The sequence below is a fragment of the Phaethon aethereus genome (assembly GCF_964289735.1).
Source record: "Phaethon aethereus genome assembly, chromosome: 2".
Lineage (NCBI taxonomy): Eukaryota > Metazoa > Chordata > Aves > Phaethontiformes > Phaethontidae > Phaethon > Phaethon aethereus.
The window spans coordinates 101,246,335-101,263,563 of record NC_138582.1 but is presented as its reverse complement, the minus strand read 5'-3'; the positions used below and the strand labels follow the sequence as shown (position 1 = coordinate 101,263,563).

At 37.8% G+C, this 17,229-nt stretch overlaps 1 protein-coding gene across 1 annotated transcript in view; it reads left to right on the top strand.

Moving 5' to 3' along the window:
* The window catches only part of KIF13A (kinesin family member 13A), a gene marked incomplete at both ends in the record, with an annotated part of 97,147 nt that overhangs the window by 64,109 nt on the left and 15,809 nt on the right, over nucleotides 1-17,229 (top strand). The window contains 11 exons of the mRNA XM_081996461.1: nucleotides 1,053-1,140; nucleotides 2,457-2,591; nucleotides 3,126-3,238; nucleotides 8,553-8,664; nucleotides 9,046-9,258; nucleotides 10,975-11,085; nucleotides 11,285-11,419; nucleotides 12,610-12,740; nucleotides 14,484-14,570; nucleotides 14,680-14,846; nucleotides 15,930-16,052. Of these exons, the coding sequence (XP_081852587.1) occupies nucleotides 1,053-1,140; nucleotides 2,457-2,591; nucleotides 3,126-3,238; nucleotides 8,553-8,664; nucleotides 9,046-9,258; nucleotides 10,975-11,085; nucleotides 11,285-11,419; nucleotides 12,610-12,740; nucleotides 14,484-14,570; nucleotides 14,680-14,846; nucleotides 15,930-16,052 (1,415 nt within the window). The remainder of the gene's footprint in view (nucleotides 1-1,052; nucleotides 1,141-2,456; nucleotides 2,592-3,125; nucleotides 3,239-8,552; nucleotides 8,665-9,045; nucleotides 9,259-10,974; nucleotides 11,086-11,284; nucleotides 11,420-12,609; nucleotides 12,741-14,483; nucleotides 14,571-14,679; nucleotides 14,847-15,929; nucleotides 16,053-17,229) is intronic.

Here is a 17,229-nt window from a genome sequence, read left to right as displayed (position 1 = left end):
GACATGGTTTAGGGGGCATAGTGGTGTTGGGTTGATGGTTGGACTTGATGATCTTAAAGGTCTTTTCCAACCTTAATGATTCTATGTGATGCTGTGAGGAGGTTTTTTCAGAATGTATGTTTATATGACTTCTTTAGAAAGGATTAGATACCAAACATCAGAAAGAAGTGAATAACCATGCAAAGCTTGTATACGAAGTAGTAACTGGCATGGATCAGTTTAAATATTAGGATATCATCATAATGATGCAAACAAATGCTGTATGAAGTAGTTTACCACCTGAAAGCAAGACGATGTACAAGTAAATTCTGGGGTATTTTTGCCGTATGATCCAGACCGCATTCAGGTAAGAATTTTCATCAACTAGAAGGAGTTTGAAGCTTATTTACAACTTGGTTCTCCTGGTTTAGACGTTGAACTTTCTAAATGTGGAAGGCCAGCACCTCTAGAGTATGCTCATGGCACTTTTCCGTTTTGTCTACACAAAAATACTAGTTGGGCTCTCTGGCTTGGAGATGTCTACAGAAGAGGTAGTTTGATAGTTTTGGGGGTTTTTTTGGCTGAGCATTGATATGTGGTATATATTCTTATTCTTGAAAATAATTGCACTAGGTGAAGAAGTATGCAAGCTAGTTAAAATGGTAGATTTGAGACTTACTTGATATATGTCAATAAAGTGTGGAAAATGCAAGAAGAATTGAAGCTTTAGCAAATTTCTGGGGGGAGGGGGGGGACTTGCTCTCCTTTTTTGTCATCATTCTTTCTGCCAGATAAAGCATTTCAGATTTTGTTCCAGTCACAAATATTGGGGTGAGAGGGTGCATTAGAAATAATTCACGTATATAGATTAAAACTGGTTAGATTAATTTGAGTCTTTATTCTCAATTTGAGTTTAAAACAATTCTGGAAGACTTTTTTTCCTCCTGTTACAATTAAAAGACATAAATTGACTTCTGCTATATAGAAGATTCTTACCATTTCATACTATAATTTTTGTTTTTCAATAAAGTTCACACTAGAAGATTATGCATAAAGTCTACTTTATTCCGTAGGAGTCGTCAGTCCCTTAAGGTTCGAGAGCACAAAGTGTTGGGACCATATGTAGATGGCCTGTCTCAGCTGGCTGTTACAAACTTTGAGGTAAATCTAAACCAATGACAAGTTTATGGATAACACCTATGTACATAAGCAGTAGGAATCTTATAAGAGATAAACTAGTGTCTGTCCAGACATTTTGGTTCTTGAGTGTTTGTGGTCTCTGGCAATCTCAAAGATCTCTAATGCTTCAGGAGTAGTTATTTCATGTAAAAGCATTGCATTTGTCTTTATGTTAGTTAAAAATATAATAGCGCTATCTCTTTATTTTGCAGTTTTCAATGCATATAGTATACACCAAGAACACAATGTTTCCTTGACACAGGAAATATGAGACCTCCAAAATAAGAATATTAGTTTTCCAGCATGAATTCCTTTGATTTTGTTGTAAAATACGACCTCTTATTTTATACAGGTATATTGCATGAGGAGCTACAGCGTGGCTTATATAATTCATAACTTAAATCATGACAGCGTCTGAACCCACTTGAGTTACCAAAATGTGTTCAAATAAATGAGGATTGTAGAAGCCAATGAACTACTATAGCTGTAATGGAAACAATTAAAGCAGTGCAGTTGTATGAATTGCGTAGGCCTTTCTTCTTATGACGAAGCTGATTTGGAAATGTTGTTTTTTAAAAAAAAATGTTCATTCTTTGTGTAGCATTAAATGAGAACCATGTTTCCTTTTTGTGGGTCTTTTTAGTTTTCTGAAGCATCTGTGTACATTGCAGAGTTGTAAAGAGTGATTTTACAGCTTTTATGGTGAATTGCGTACTTTGAAAGCACACCACCTTTGTTGAAGTTCTAGGAAACTTTGTTCATACCTAGTTTTTGGCTGACTTTAGTGAAACTATCTTGGAAGACTCAGCAAGCACACGTATCAGAGTCGGCATAGTCATCTTTGTTTTCACATATGTGGGAAGGTACAATCTCCAGGTGAGGTAACCCTTTGAGCCAATTAAGTGAAGATAGTATTAGTGCAATTCAGTGAAGAGATGCATTGTGTTCACTTGTGTAAGTAGATCTGTGCTGGCCTGATTACTGGCGTTAAACAGTATGATTTTTAATGTGGGTATTGCCAACTTATTTCAGCAGCAGATAAGGAGAAAGTGCATTGAATGTAGTTGCTGGGCTTTTAAGTACAACAGAACAGAGATGTGCTTTAACGTTGTTCTGTGGAACTATATACCCTCTGTGCCAATATATCTCAAAATGTGCAAAGAATTTTCTCATTACTTCTACCTTCCCTTCTTCCTCTCTCCCACATGTACACACCCTTCCATCTAGATGGGGATTTTGTTCAGCAAGCACAATGCTTGCTTTTATCCTAGCATCATTTTTCACTCTTTTTGCTCTAGGATATTGAGTCACTGATGTCAGAGGGAAACAAATCACGGACAGTTGCTGCAACCAACATGAATGAAGAAAGCAGCCGCTCTCATGCTGTGTTCAATATTATAGTGACTCAGACACTTTATGACCTGCATTCTGGTGTATGTATTTCTGTTGATTAATTTATGAAGTTGTGGTGAATTCTTCTTCCCTCCTCTTCCACATACATTATCTGTTTAGCTGTGCTTCTACCTTCAATGCCATGGGGGCCAGTAATCAAAGTAATATTGGCAAGACCAATTGATTGAGGGAACCCTGGAAGAGTGAGGAAGAACACCAGATAAAGCAAACGGTTGGATCACTTTTTAAGATTATATTGCCACCATGAAACCTGTCTTAGGTCTTAACTGTTACTGAAGTTGATGTATTTTAATGACCTACTCTGCCAGTAAGGTTATTGATGTTACCACACGGTTGATTCTGGTTCATTAGCGCTTCAGCACTTTACTAGAAAATATATGAATGACTCTTAAAGAGCTATAAAAACTCTTGAGAATTCCTTCTCTCATATCTTGAATTTGATATTTTAACCACATTATTGTGAAGAACAGTGTTTCATGGTGCCAGTGTCAGACATGTTAGCACTTTGTGCTGGCATTTCTTAGCTGCTCTTCTCCCATGTCCCATCTGTGCAGAATTCTGGAGAGAAAGTCAGCAAGGTCAGCCTGGTGGATTTGGCTGGGAGCGAGAGAGTGTCCAAAACGGGAGCTGCAGGAGAACGTCTGAAGGAAGGCAGCAACATAAACAAGTAAGACATTGGCATATGCAGATTGTAAAGCTTAGTCTTTTAAGAATCATTTGTTTCCTTGGCCTCTTCTCATGGTGTGCTTGTCACAAGTCAGCTCAAATGAGAGACCTCCTCAAAAGCAGTTTGATATGGCTCTTTCAGCTGCTCTGTGTTAAACACCATGTGTTTCCTTACATTGGCGTAGGGACCCTGATTCACACTTGACTCAAATGAAGGCTATATGAATTTTATCTGGAAAAAGTGACAGCAGCGCTCTTTAATTAAGCATATACCTTTTGTGATTCATTTATACACCCTGTCCCGAGGCTCATATGTTTGTCTCATCATCTGCTAAAGGAAGAATGCAAAGTTGCAGAGTTGAATGGCTTTGTTCCAACATGCATTAAAATATGTAAGAGTATAATTCACAGTTTAAGAAAACCAGATCAGAATGAAGCTGTGTTAGTTTAGCATTGCCTTGGGCATTTGTACTCAAGCAATGACAAGTTTCATGGCACTTTTTTACCATAATTACTGTGTTACTGCCTAAAAGCAAGAATTTAGCACACTATTACTACTGGCTTAAATACACAATTTTTCCTGGGAAAGAAAGTTTAACTGTTACAATAAAAACTACTGCTTTTTCAATTTAATTTTAAAATGTCACAAAACGTTTTGGTGTTTTAAGTTAACAATAGCAGCACAAAGTGTGTTTGAACAGCGTTCATACTTAAAATTATTTTAAATTACCTCTTTTTAGAGTTTGAACATGTTTGCTCTTTCTACTTAATTTCTAATCTACTTGATGTTTAATGCATCATATTGGTAGCCACGCTGGCATAGTCCTTGTGAAATGAAATGATGTGGCTCTTTTTGCCTAATGGCAGGTATTGTACCTTTACTGCACAGGTTACTAGTTAAATTCAGATTGGATTTACTGGAAACTGTATTTGTATTTTGCATAAACAAAGGTGAAATTAAATGTTTCCTTCTAATTCTTGGGGAAGAATTCAAATGCTAACTCTCCCAACAGCTATTAACAAATTGCAAATGTAGCTATAGATACAGAAAAACTTCCTTTTTTTTTTTTTCCTATTAGGATGTTTACTCAGTTTTAAACTTTTACTGTATCGATGCAGTAGGGGAAAGTTGTTTAGCTCATGCTGAACCTCTTTGACAATAGAGGACTTCAGATGTAAGCACCAAACTTTTCTGTAAAAGATACTTTAAAAGAAAAGTGGACAGCTCTACAATTTCCCATCAATTAAATTATTATATGGTATAAATTGCTGTTACTTAGTCCATTTATTAAGCATTCTTTATTTGAAATCTCTTTTGGAACTGGTAGAATGATAGAATCCTAGAATAGTTTGGATTGGAAGGGACCTTTAAAGGTCATCTAGTCCAACTCCCCTGCAATGAGCAGAGACATCTTCAACTAGATCGGGTTGCTCAGAGCCCTGTCCAGCCTGACCTGGAATGTTTCCAGGGATGGAAGGTGAAAGAGAATTCTTAGTGCTGTGCTTAGTGTCTTCTGCTAGGTTTTTGCTGTTACCTGGAGTTTTAATGAAGTCTGACTTTTACTGGAAGCCTCAAAATTGGTGTGCATGTTTTATCAGACTAGTTCTTCAGAGAACATTGTGTACAATCTTTTGGGTGTGATGCACCTTACTTATTAGAGAAAGGCAATAATCTTTTCTGGAGTGATACAGTGTGCTTTATATACCTTACTACGTCAGCTCCTTTTTTTTTTTTATTCTTTTATGAAAAAGCAGTAGCTTGGACTGATAGCATGTGCTATGTTTAATGAGATCAAGAATGGAGCTGCTGAAATTACCTGGCAAATAAATTTGCTGCTTGTGCTATGTTTCATTGCCTTGAAGAAGAATATGGAAGTAACATAACTGTTTAAGTATTTAGAAGACAGGGAAAATGAACACTCAGCTGTGCATACCAAAACGGCGTAGTGTGACATTCAGCTGGTCTCTGCAGGTTTCCGTGCTCTTTGTTTTCTGCCTGAAACCTGGCTAGGGCTCCAGTAGCTGCTGCTTCTGTCCCACAGCTCATCCCGTTGTAAACACTCTTTCCTGTCTTGGGAGGAAGGCATGTTGCAGAGGGGAGGCGATGGATTGCTCTCTCGCTTACTGAAGCAATGGAGAGTTGTGTCATTTTGTTAACGGCTCCATAAAGTCATAAGAAAGATTACTTCTGCTTTTTCTCAGCGCTGATGCAGAGTTGCCTTGGTGAAGGTGCTGAGTGTCTGCTCTCCTTATTATTGATGTTTTCAGGGGACTTAACCAGATCTCATAAGAAAGCTGGATGTGCCCATTCCTCCCCAAGATGTGCTGGTTCCTATACTGAGTGTAGAAAATGAGGTGCTGAACAACTCTGTGTGGTGTAGTCAAAGAATTTCTAGAATACAATAGTAGGAGGAAGTGGAATAAACAAGCTGTCAATTAGTGGCTAAGAAAAATACTTTCTGTGAGCAGTCTGCAATTTTATCTCTGATTAGTAAAATCATAGCTGTTGTCGTTTTAACTTCAGAATGCAAGAAGCTGCTTTTAAAATGTAAGGGGGGTGGAGGAGAAATGGGTTGGGACAGATCTGGCTCCAAGCTGATTTTAGGGAGGGTTTTTGTATTCAGAGGTAACTAATAGAAAGGTGGATTCTGCTCATTGAAGAATTTGGTTGTAACTTGTACAGAAGTATCTTGAATGGGTGTCATTTAGGCACAGAGTTGTTCCCTGAGGTGAGGAAGCACTGATTCCCTTCCAATGCCCCTGACTCAGGCTCCCAGTGGGAGTGTGTGAGCTTCCCGCCACCCACGAGCAAGGGCAGACTGGTGGTACCTGAGGAATAGGGACAGGGAGAACAGAAAATGTGCAGAAATGGCACTTTCCCATGCTCTTGCAGCACGGAAGTTCACTCTGCTGCTTCTGAACTGCCTCGGTCTGCCGCGTGCTACGGGCTTAGGCCTTATGCTTGATTCATTGTGTAAGTAGTGTGAGATAGGATCAAAGTAATGACGGATCTCTGATGCATCATTTAGCATGAAGCAAAGCAGCCCATGAGTCCTGTAATTACTTTGTTGGGCAGCCGTTTCTTTTACTGCTTTCCTTAAAGTCTTTAAACAGCTTTGTGTTACAAAGTCTCAAGCAGAATACATAAATGACTCCAGTTTGGCTTTTATTGCAGATGTTAACAGTTAGTCTTAAAATAAAATCGCTATTTATGAGGAGCAGAAATATTATCACATCTTTTAATCCTGTGTTAATAAACTGTAGCTTATCATTTCCTGTTTATTAAAATGCAGCACCCATAACTCAAATTGGTGTTGCAGCCCTGTTGTGAAATAGTTTTCGGTGATAGGCCTTTTTGAATCCCTGTTTTTCCTATCTCCCTTCTGACTGTCCTTTTCGTCCCTCTCCCTCAGTTTTTGGCTTTGGTTTTCACGTTTTCCATCATTTAAAGAGGGAAAGAGGAATCAGAGGAAAGTGGGCCAGGGTGATTTTTTTTTTTTTTTTTTTTTTTTTTTTTTTTTACTTTATGCTTCTTGAAGGTGGACTCCATTGGGAGTATGCTTTTCAGTTGTGCTGTAGGAGGTAGCTACAGAGCAGGATACAGCATCTTACTGTTTGTTCTCACCATCTCCGTCTGTGAAGACCAGAGATGGGAGGCAAGAACCAATTCTCCCTTCCCCGTCCTCCCCCCACAAACTTTCAGAGGTTGTTAGGCTTTTGTTTAGGTCACAAACTAAAAATTACTGTCCTTTTTACTGTACTTTTTTCAGAGGTGAATTGGGAAGTTGTCCTATAGATAAATTTACAAAATTGAGTGCTTTCTTGGGAGATCAGATTGCCTAGCCTCTCCTTAAATTTCTTTTTCTTTTAATTTTGTGTTCAGGTCTATGCTATATCTTCATACCACTTGGTGCTCTATTCAACATGGGACACTGTTTGTGACACATGTAATGGTTCTTGTTACCTTACCCTCACGTGTTATTGAAATACTCTTCTGCAACATTTTTGTCATTTTCTAAATGTTATTTCTGAACTACTGGTAGTTTCAAGCAGCACTAGGGCCCTCTTACAAATATTGTGCAAACACTGCCTATCAACTGAAATAGTAGTACTTCTTGGAAAAGAAAGCTCAAAAGGATGGAGTGGAACAGTACAATTAATGATTTATTTGGTAGTTATAAAGAGTAGCTGGATAATTGGGCATGAGTATGACAGACCAGTATGCTCTTGGGCTTCATCACTGTCTGTTTTAAAACCCTTTAGGCATCTGTTTAATGTTCTCAGGCTCCTGAACCAGCTCATTACCTTAAACATACTCACTCGAAGAGCCCTGATGTCACTTAAAATTTACACAGGCTTATATAACAATTGGATAATATAGTGCACATATGCTTTGCAGAGATTGCTAACACAGTTACCCCTGTTGGTAGAAGTGGTACATGTACCAAAATGAATAAGTTGTCTGTTATTTTCTTCATGTTCTCGAGTGGTGCTTGGGATGTGGCTGGCTGCTAGGCAGTTTGGGGGCTTTTCTCTTTCATGCTTGTGCAACACTTTTGTAACTGAGAGATTGATTGATCTGTTCCCCCCACAAGAAGCTAGTGAGGCTCCACCTCAGTTATAAATGAACCCATTTGTCAAGGGACCTCCTAATCAGTCCCTTCTGATGAGCAGTCTTCCATTGTTGTGTGACAGCTGATTAGTTACTGGTTCACCCGGCAGACTAGTTCTTCTGGACCATAGCTGGCTTTGTCTTGAGGATGCCTCCTTATGGCTAAAGAATTGTTTGGTTTTAGTCTGTTGTTGAGCCAGTGCTCTTAAAACGTTGCTTCTAAAGACAGGGGATTCTTGCTGTGCTGCCAGCACTGACTCGTAGCAGTGTCATGAGGCAGTGTCCAAGATAGAAAGATTTTTAGTCTCTGAGACAAGGTGGATACCTAATCAAAGGCAGTGATTCTCCATGTACTGAAGGAGTCTGCTTTGCACTTTTCAAATTATTTTAAATACCTGAATATTTCAATTTAGTCTTCCTGAAACTTGATCTTAGTATCAGTTGAGATGAAGCCCTGTAGATAACCATTTCTTTCTTCCAAATATGTAACTTCAATAAATAAATTGCCCTGTTTGGATCAGGGCAATGGGCTAGCTGATCTCCACTGGTGATTTCCAACTTAAATTATTCCGATATTTTAAAAATCAGATGTGAAGTTCTGCAGACCATAAATTAAACTCTTTAGGAAATCCTCTTTTCTCTGTTTTATTACATCTACATTTTGAATATGTGTTAAAGCTGTTCTGCTGTGTTGCTATTATAGATCACTTTCAACGCTGGGCTTGGTTATATCATCACTCGCTGACCAAGCGGCAGGGAAGGGGAAAAACAAGTTCGTGCCTTACAGAGACTCTGTACTCACTTGGCTTCTCAAGGTAATTAATACTTTCTGTTCATCCTGTTCACAAGATGTCAGCTTAATAGTTCGTAGGATCGTTGTAGCATACCTCTGTGTACATGGACTTAAATTTTTTTTTTTTAAAGAAATGAGCTAAGGAGCTCATTGTTCCAAGTAATATGGACAGCTATCTCATTTTAATTCTATGTAAAGTCCTATTTGTCTATTTTCAGTCATAGTGGAATCAAAGCTGGTGGAGGTGGCTGGAAATGTTTATGGATCATACTGGTTAGTTTATATCCAGAGTACCTTTCAGTGACTAAATAGTAAGCTTTGTATTTTGATTGTCTTTGTAAAGACATTGTATAGTCCTAGAAAAATTTTTAACCCTCAAACTTTCTCTGGATGCATTCTGCAGGACAACTTGGGAGGAAACAGCCAAACTGCCATGATAGCCACAATTAGTCCAGCAGCAGACAACTATGAAGAAACACTCTCTACTCTGAGATATGCAGACAGAGCCAAAAGGATAGTTAATCATGCTGTGGTGAATGAAGATCCAAATGCTAGGGTCATCAGAGAGTTACGTGAAGAAGTCGAAAAACTGAAAGAACAGCTCTCGCAAGCTGAGGTAACAGTATTCACAGTACAATGTAAACAGAGTTTCCCAAGGAAATGTCAAACTCTGGCTGGAAGACTGGCTTTCTTTTTAAGTCTTACAAAATGAGGAAAGGAAATGTCTTGTGCCTTTTTTTTTTTTTAAATAGCAACAACCCAAAACATCAGTACGTTATCAACACTTTCTCCAAACCCAAAACATAGCTGTACACTAGCTTCTGTGAAGAAAATTAACTCTATGCCAGATGAAACCAGGACAATAATTAACCTTGTTTCCTGAAATAAGTCCTACATAATGTTTGCTTATTTTTTAATAGCTTTTAAATGAGGACAACATTGTAGTGATGATGATCCTTGTCAGAATAGACTGAATAAGAGACTGTTCTTGAAGAACTTTATGTCAAGCAGTAATTGATGCAGCACAGATAAGAGCTAGGGTACAACTACATTCTGTAGACTTATTAGCAGAATTTTTTTTTGCATTGGTGGACTATATAATTTTATGATGTCAAATGGACAAGTGTGAAAAGCCGTAAATCTGGTATGGGACCACAAAATATGTGGGACGTTTCTATCCTTGACATTTGTGAAAATCTATACAAAGTTGTCAAAACTGCAACACTGAAACTGTCAGCAATTTGCTTTACTGCCTAACAGTTAACACTGTGTGATTGCCGCTTATCTTGGATTTATACTTCTACTTGGAGCGTAAAGTATCGGGTAGAATGGTTTACTTGGTGATAGCTGGAGAAATTAGGCACTGCACTGTAGGAAAATATTTTTTTATCTTTTCAGGCAAGACACAACATACTGGTGGAAAAAGAACAGAAGTGTGTCTAAGGGTAAATTTGTGCAGTGTTTAAACTTCATGTTCATTTAAGGAGTAGTGTGCCTTGTATGAACAGCTCCTTACAGGCTGAAATAGGAAAATCTGCTTTAAGAAAAAGGAGCCATTCACTTTGTAAATAAAAGTCTGTTCTAATGCCATATTTTAAATCAGAAAATATTACTGTAGCATGTTCTTAATTATGTTGGTGGACTGTGGCTGAACACAAACAGTAGGAAGGTGTCCAAACTATTACTAATTTTTTTAAAAAGTTTTTTGTCATATCTTCTGTTAAAAACAGTTATATAGAGTTATAGGCCAGCCTGTTAAATTGTTACTTGGCACTAGACATATTCGAGTCCTTTGCTTTTGTTTCCTATTGTAAAATGAGAAGCCTGCATTAGCTCCAGAGCATGCCTTCCTCCGAAGGTAATCAACAGGGTCAGTCTGAAAGCTTTAATGCGACTCTAGGAACACTTACGAAATCGAGATAGAATGGAAGGCTAAATATCGAGAGGAATTTGTATTTGAAACTACTGTTGGAAGAATGACTTCACAGTTGAACTTCAGACAGCCAAGACTTAAGTTTTTAAATATTCAGATATTTTTATACAGGCACTTAAGCTTGAGTGGCCAGGCTCGGAGATTTTGGTGGTATCATTAGCCTCTGGAGCTATGTCAATCTTCAGCTATTTCAGATCTGGACCCATTATAGGTTGATACTGCCCTCTTCCTTTGCAAGTCACCTGTTTCTTCATCTTCTGGCATGAAAAACTTGGGGATATAGTTGAAGCCTATAGTTGTTGCATTTCATATTATGTTGCTTGTGTTCAGTTTCCTTGTGCAAGCAGAGGTTGCAGTGGGAAGAGTAGCTGAAGGTTTTTGGTAATTTCTGTCTCTTAGGCCATGAAGGCACCAGAACTGAAGGAAAAATTGGAAGAATCTGAAAAACTAATAAAAGAGCTAACAGTCACCTGGGAAGAAAAGCTAAGGAAAACAGAAGAAATTGCACAGGTATTTCAGAAATTTTGAGGAGGGAAGGCCAGATACTCATCTAGTGCAAGTCAGCTGAATTTCATGAGCTTTAGTGGACTGTGCTGTCTTCCCCACCAGCTATTTAGACTTCCTCTGGATTTTTGTCTTTTCCCCTTGTTTCTGGATATTCTCTATACATATTGCAGCAGGCAAGATTAACTTATTTTTGTACTTGCAGGAGAGGCAAAGACAGCTAGAGAGCATGGGAATTTCCCTTGAGTCTTCAGGTATCAAGGTTGGTGATGACAAGTGTTACCTGGTGAACCTGAATGCAGACCCTGCACTCAATGAGCTTTTGGTTTACTATTTAAAGGTAAGAATGTGAACAGGGTGTTTACGCAAAACAAAAGGACACTTGTTTATTGTTTTGAATTTCTAGCTCCATTTGTTATTCAGAGCGTGTTTAGATTTTTAAGATGAGTTGCAGCAAAATAGGATAAGCTTCCTCCTACTGTTTAGGCTTTTGTTCTCCATTTGCAGTTCAGCTTCATTTTTTCCTAATTGATCTCCTGATTGCCAACAGTGGGAGAAGTGCTCAGTGTGTGTCAGTGTTGAGATAAATTCTAGCTTTTCCAGACAGAGTGTGAACAGAATTGCCTTTTGAGCTGAACTTGAAGTGAGAGCCTTGTGTTAGATGCTTCTTTTTGTTCATGAACTGAGGATTGCTTTAAATACTCAACGAGTTAATCATAAAGAGATGATGTTTATTAGTAATCAGTAAGAGTAAACATAGTCTTCAATGACAGAAAAGATTAAGAAAAAGAGGAAGAGGGGGGAAAAGTGCTGTCAAAAATTTACAGAAATGTATTTCCCTACTGTCATTAGCTTTCATACCATTCTGTTTATCATAGTCTCATGTCAGAGTGAAATTCTGTCAAATACAAACCTAATAAGTTTGTAAGGAAATGTGAGCTCCTTGTCAATAAGATATGAAAGACTATCCTGTCTATTTTTATAGCTACTTTTCTGCTTTAGTGGTTGAGATGGGGGTTCTGTATTTGAACAGTAGCAAATAAAGCACAGTGTCTCTAACAACAGCAAAGCATTTCAGCAGAATTTACAGTATGACTTGAAATTATGTAGAGATTAGTATGTTTAGTTGAGTTGCTATATAGCTGTTTTCCAAAAAGCAGCCAACTCCGTGCACCTTGTTTTATTATCCATGTTGTCCTCTGGTATATATGCCTATATGACATGGCTGGTTTTCTTCGGTATTTGCATTTATTGCTTGTATGCAAGCATAGTCTGAAAATATTTTTAAATGAGAATGTGTGTGTGTCAGCTGCTTTATTTTGCTTTATCTAGAACTGTATCAAGATAAAGTGCAGAACAGAAGAACGGTTTGTGTGTGACCTTTACAGTCTTCAAATCTGCTGTGGCACCATTTCTGCTCTATAGAAGTGCTTAGCATAGATTGTGCAGTCTCAGTGCTTTAGCTAATATTTTCTTAGTTACATAAACAGTGATAGCTTGCTTGTCTCTTAGTAACAGCTTATTTTCTAGGATCACACAAGAGTTGGTGCAGATACCTCTCAGGATATACAGCTCTTTGGTATAGGAATCCAACCAGAACACTGTGAGATTGATATTGCTTTAGATGGAGAAGTTACACTCACACCAAAAGAAAACGCAAGGTAAGGAAGATCAGCAGCACTCTCCAGTGAAGTGTTTGCTTTTCTTTACCAGAAGATAACTTGCATGCATTTTTATTTTACATAGTCAGAAGTGTCTTACGCTCTGATCAATGAGTAGCTTCAATATAGGTGACTTAGTTTTATTGCTGAATTTCACTTTTAACATTTCCCCACACGTATACCCATCCACCCACCCACGCACTCTGCAGCATCACAGGCTGTCAGTGGTTTGGCTCAGAATAAACCATCACAAGATGGTAATGAGTAAGAATGAGGGACCATTGCTTGTCTGTATATTGGGTGGTAACAGGATCACTGAGACGCTGCTGGCTATCCCGACCTATGCCATGGGGTGGTAGGCTGTGTCTTGATGGGGGAGGATAAACTGTGCCTTGTGAGTAGTTCCTATTGTAAAGCTCAGTGTTTTGTGAGAAAGGTGTTCTAAAGATCTGAAAGTCTTCAAATTCTTTCCTAAATCTTTAATTACTGTTGTGTCTAGTAAATGTGCAGTGTGAAGTCATGTTTCTCCTTTTGTTTCTACTTCTGTATTTTAATTATTTTTCATTTTGGGAGCACTGTGGCCTCTTGGTTAGGGTTGTAAATGTCTTTGTCACTTCAACTCCAATGGCATGTGATAAGCAGGACCTTTGTCCTAGTTAATAGTCATGCTGCTTGACTGAAATCTGAATATCTAAATAATGTATAGATTAGTATTAGAATGAGAAACAGAAGTTTGATACACACCTGTTAAAAAATCCAACCTCTTTCATTCTGCCTTCAGTAAAATACCTCTTAGCGTGTGCATTTTTCTTCTGCAGTCTACAGTACAAAATTTCAAACAGATGGGATTCAGGCTTGTGGTGATAGAGTTACTGTACTAGAAATCAGTCATTTTGACTGGCAAGAACAAAGGCACATGTCAGTGGAAAAAACAAATATATATTTTACTCGTGCCTGATCTGCAATGCTTAAGTAGCTGTTCTTAAGATACTAGTGTCAACAGAAATTTAGTTACCAGAATTTCTTCTATTGACTTACTTGAGAGAGACAGCTGAATTCAGAACACTGCATCTGAAAAGGCTTTTTTCATTTTATTTAACTTTCTTACCTTTCAAATAAAATGTTCTGCTTTGTGACTCACATACGCAAAAGTTCAACAGTTCCATTTTTCGCATTTTGTGATTGAAACTTTAATACAAAAAGCCTAAATGCAAATGTAACAGTATACCAGATGTTCATAAAAATAGACCCTTGTTAATAATAGAGACTCCATTTGTTGAAAGAATGAAACTTGGATCTAAGGGTCTTTTCTTACGCTTGAATGCTGAGTATGTTAACAGTATGTTTTACAACTGTGTGTTGACTGACTTACATCTTGGGAGAGTTTTATCAGTAGGATTTGCATGCAACTCAGTTTGCAGACTGTTTATAAGAAACACGCAGTAACCCAGTTTGAGAAATGGGCATTTAAAGAAAACTATGCAACTAAAAGCAGCCTTGTCTGTGTGTTTACTAAAGAGTTGTGTCAGCCAAATCTGGAGGGGAAAGGTGCTTTGTGTTTAATTCTGATGGTAGAAATAAGACCAGTAACTTTCCTGTTGATTCTTTAATGAGAGCCTAGCTGATTTGTGCATCACATGATACAAATCACTGTCTGTCGATGGGAGATGCAGTAGATCTTGTAGTTACTTTTCAACCTTTTTATTTTTAGGATTTCACAGAAGTTGCATTTTTTTCTTTCAGGTCCTGTGTAAATGGTGCGCTGGTATGTTCTGTCACTCAGTTATGGCATGGGGATAGAATATTATGGGGAAACAACCACTTTTTTAGGTAATAGTTGATACTTACATTCCAGCCTCTTTACATTCAGCCTACTTTTTTATTTTCTTCCACTGTTCTGTATAAACTTTTTAGAAAATTAATTTCAATTTTTACACAGAATCAATTTACCAAAGAGGAAACGACGAGACTGGCTGAAAGACCTTGAGAAAGAAACTTCGTTAGGAGAACATGATCTGGATGCAGCTAGTGAAGCTTCTTCAGAACCAGACTACAGCTATGAGTTTGCACAAATGGAAGTTATTATGAAGACACTGAATAGTAATGGTAAGGCAGCTGGTTCTTTTGGGTTGTCTAACAAATTCAGCATGGAACTTAAATTCTGGGTAAAGCAAGTTGTACGCTTGCTCATGGGGCCTTTGGAGCATTTTCAGAAAAACATACTCTACAGAAACAATGTTAGGCATATATATAAAATCTATATAATATATACATGCAGCTAGGTATAAATACAGACACACACACAAATTAGTAGTTGGTTTGTGCCCTGAAACACAATTTTATCTGTACATCTGCTGTCCTTTATAGTGCAGCTGAGTTGTAATCAAATGTCAAATCATCATTTAAGTCCTATTAACCTCTTGCTTTTGCAAGTTACTGCAGACAAAAGGGTGCTCCAGATATGGCTCAGTTAGTTTCATCCTTCCTTTTCTATCAAATATTACCGACATCATTTTAACTTTAGTAGAAAAACACTGAAATGATAACAAATGAATAGTCAGATGTCAGCTAGCGTGGTTTTTAATGCTTGATCACTCTCAATATTTTATTTAATCTTTGTTAAAACTTATTGTGATACCTTTCTTTGGACAGTATAATAAAATACAGTATATATAAAACAATGGTATGGTATATATAAAAGAGTATGGTGTTTTCATGGTTTCCAGAAGGCAAGTCATAGTTCACATGATATATAGTATGGTATGAAGAAATACTGAAAAACTTGGTAAACTACTGAATGCTTTGTACAGGTTTTTTAATACACAAAATTTGAGTGGCAAATACCTTGATTTTTGGTCACTAACCGAGAAGACATTGCAGATGGTGTTTCATTGCTTTCTGTTCTCTGTTCTTCGCAGTATTTCCATTGTTTGCTGTGGTTTACTTGTTGAAATACAGTATTTACTTTTTTCTTGGTCTCCTTTTTATCCTTAAGTTGCTCTGTTTTGTTGTTGAGTGCAGCATGATAGTTTTGTATGCTTGATGCTCTAGCAATAGTTTGCAGGTTTTTTTACAGTTTGATTTTAATGGAATTTCTTGTGTGAGTGAGTTACAGGGTCACGTCATTTAAGTTGATGTGAATTACTGTTTGATGATAGAAATATTCTCATTATGGTTCACTCATACCAGGAGACGAATTTCAGATGAATCTGCCATCCTGGTGGTCTTCGGTGTTGTCATCCCTTGTGAAGATTCTGTTGCCTGTCTTAAGGTCTCAAACCATCCCGTATCTGTGCCAAAACTGGGACAAAGGTTTTGAACTCGATTGGCTCATGCATGAGACTGCTGGAGAAATTTGAAAGCATTAATTGATGCTTGATCTGCTCGTCACTAACCAGGGATTTGACTAAACTGTAGCAGTCTACAATGAGTCAGTGTTCTTTGAAGGGAGGGTCACATTTTTTAGTTTCCATGTGGTGTTATCTAGCTGATGGAAATGATTCCTCACAAGTGTCTTTACGTTTTAGTTCAGTAGGCTTTTTTGATTGTGGTCCAGCCCAATTTTTGTCTTGGTCAGTTGTTTTGTGTGTCTCTGCTCAAGAACAGTTACAGACCTTGCTGTTTCGTTCGAGTTCTCTCCTCCCTAATGCACAGCAAATGTTAGCAGTTTCAGAGGCATCATAACCCAATTATTCTGCCTCTTGTCTCTTCTGCTCCCTCCCACATAGGTATTGCTTAACTAAGTTGGAGTAGTAAGTGATAATAAAACCCTGACAAAACAAGTGACTGCGAGGATCATAGGCTGGTCTTTTGATTTGAGGCCCGGTAGTACTTCCAGATTCTATTCTTCTCATTGGTACAGATAAAATACAGTTTTTTCTGATAGGCTTCCAGTTTTTTGGGTAAGAAGTAAAGCAGCTTTGTTGCAATAACATTTATTTATTCTTCCTTAAAATGAAAAATTAATATGGCTAAGAAAAAATACCTAAATAACTTAACATGGTTAACTCTATTATCCATATTCTCTGGAGAAGCCTGGGGGGGGAATAAAGACGTATCTTAAAAATGTTATTGTTTTATAGGCATGTATGAGTTTGTGATTTTTCTTTCACATCAGTGGTTTGATATAGCCCAAAGCAAAAGTTTTTGATTTTCCTTTGTTTTGGGTTTTTTCACCCTCGACCTATTTGAGAACAGTAACCCTCTTTAAATAAATAGCCTAGCTTCTCCAGGGTGCCAACACGTTTGTTTTTATCGCATGTAACCAGTACAACAGTGTCACATACTGCATCTGGCTCCAGAGGAGCTCTGAGGAAAATGTGTAACTTTGAAAACAGCTGTAAAGAAAACATTCAGATTTTTTCCTCCCTTCAGCATGTTCTCTTTCTTTGTGGGATTCTGTCAGATCAGCTTTGTATTGCTAATTTGTGATGCTGGTCAAACACAGAATGCAACAAAGAAGTTTACTTTATTCTTGTATACAGTGCAG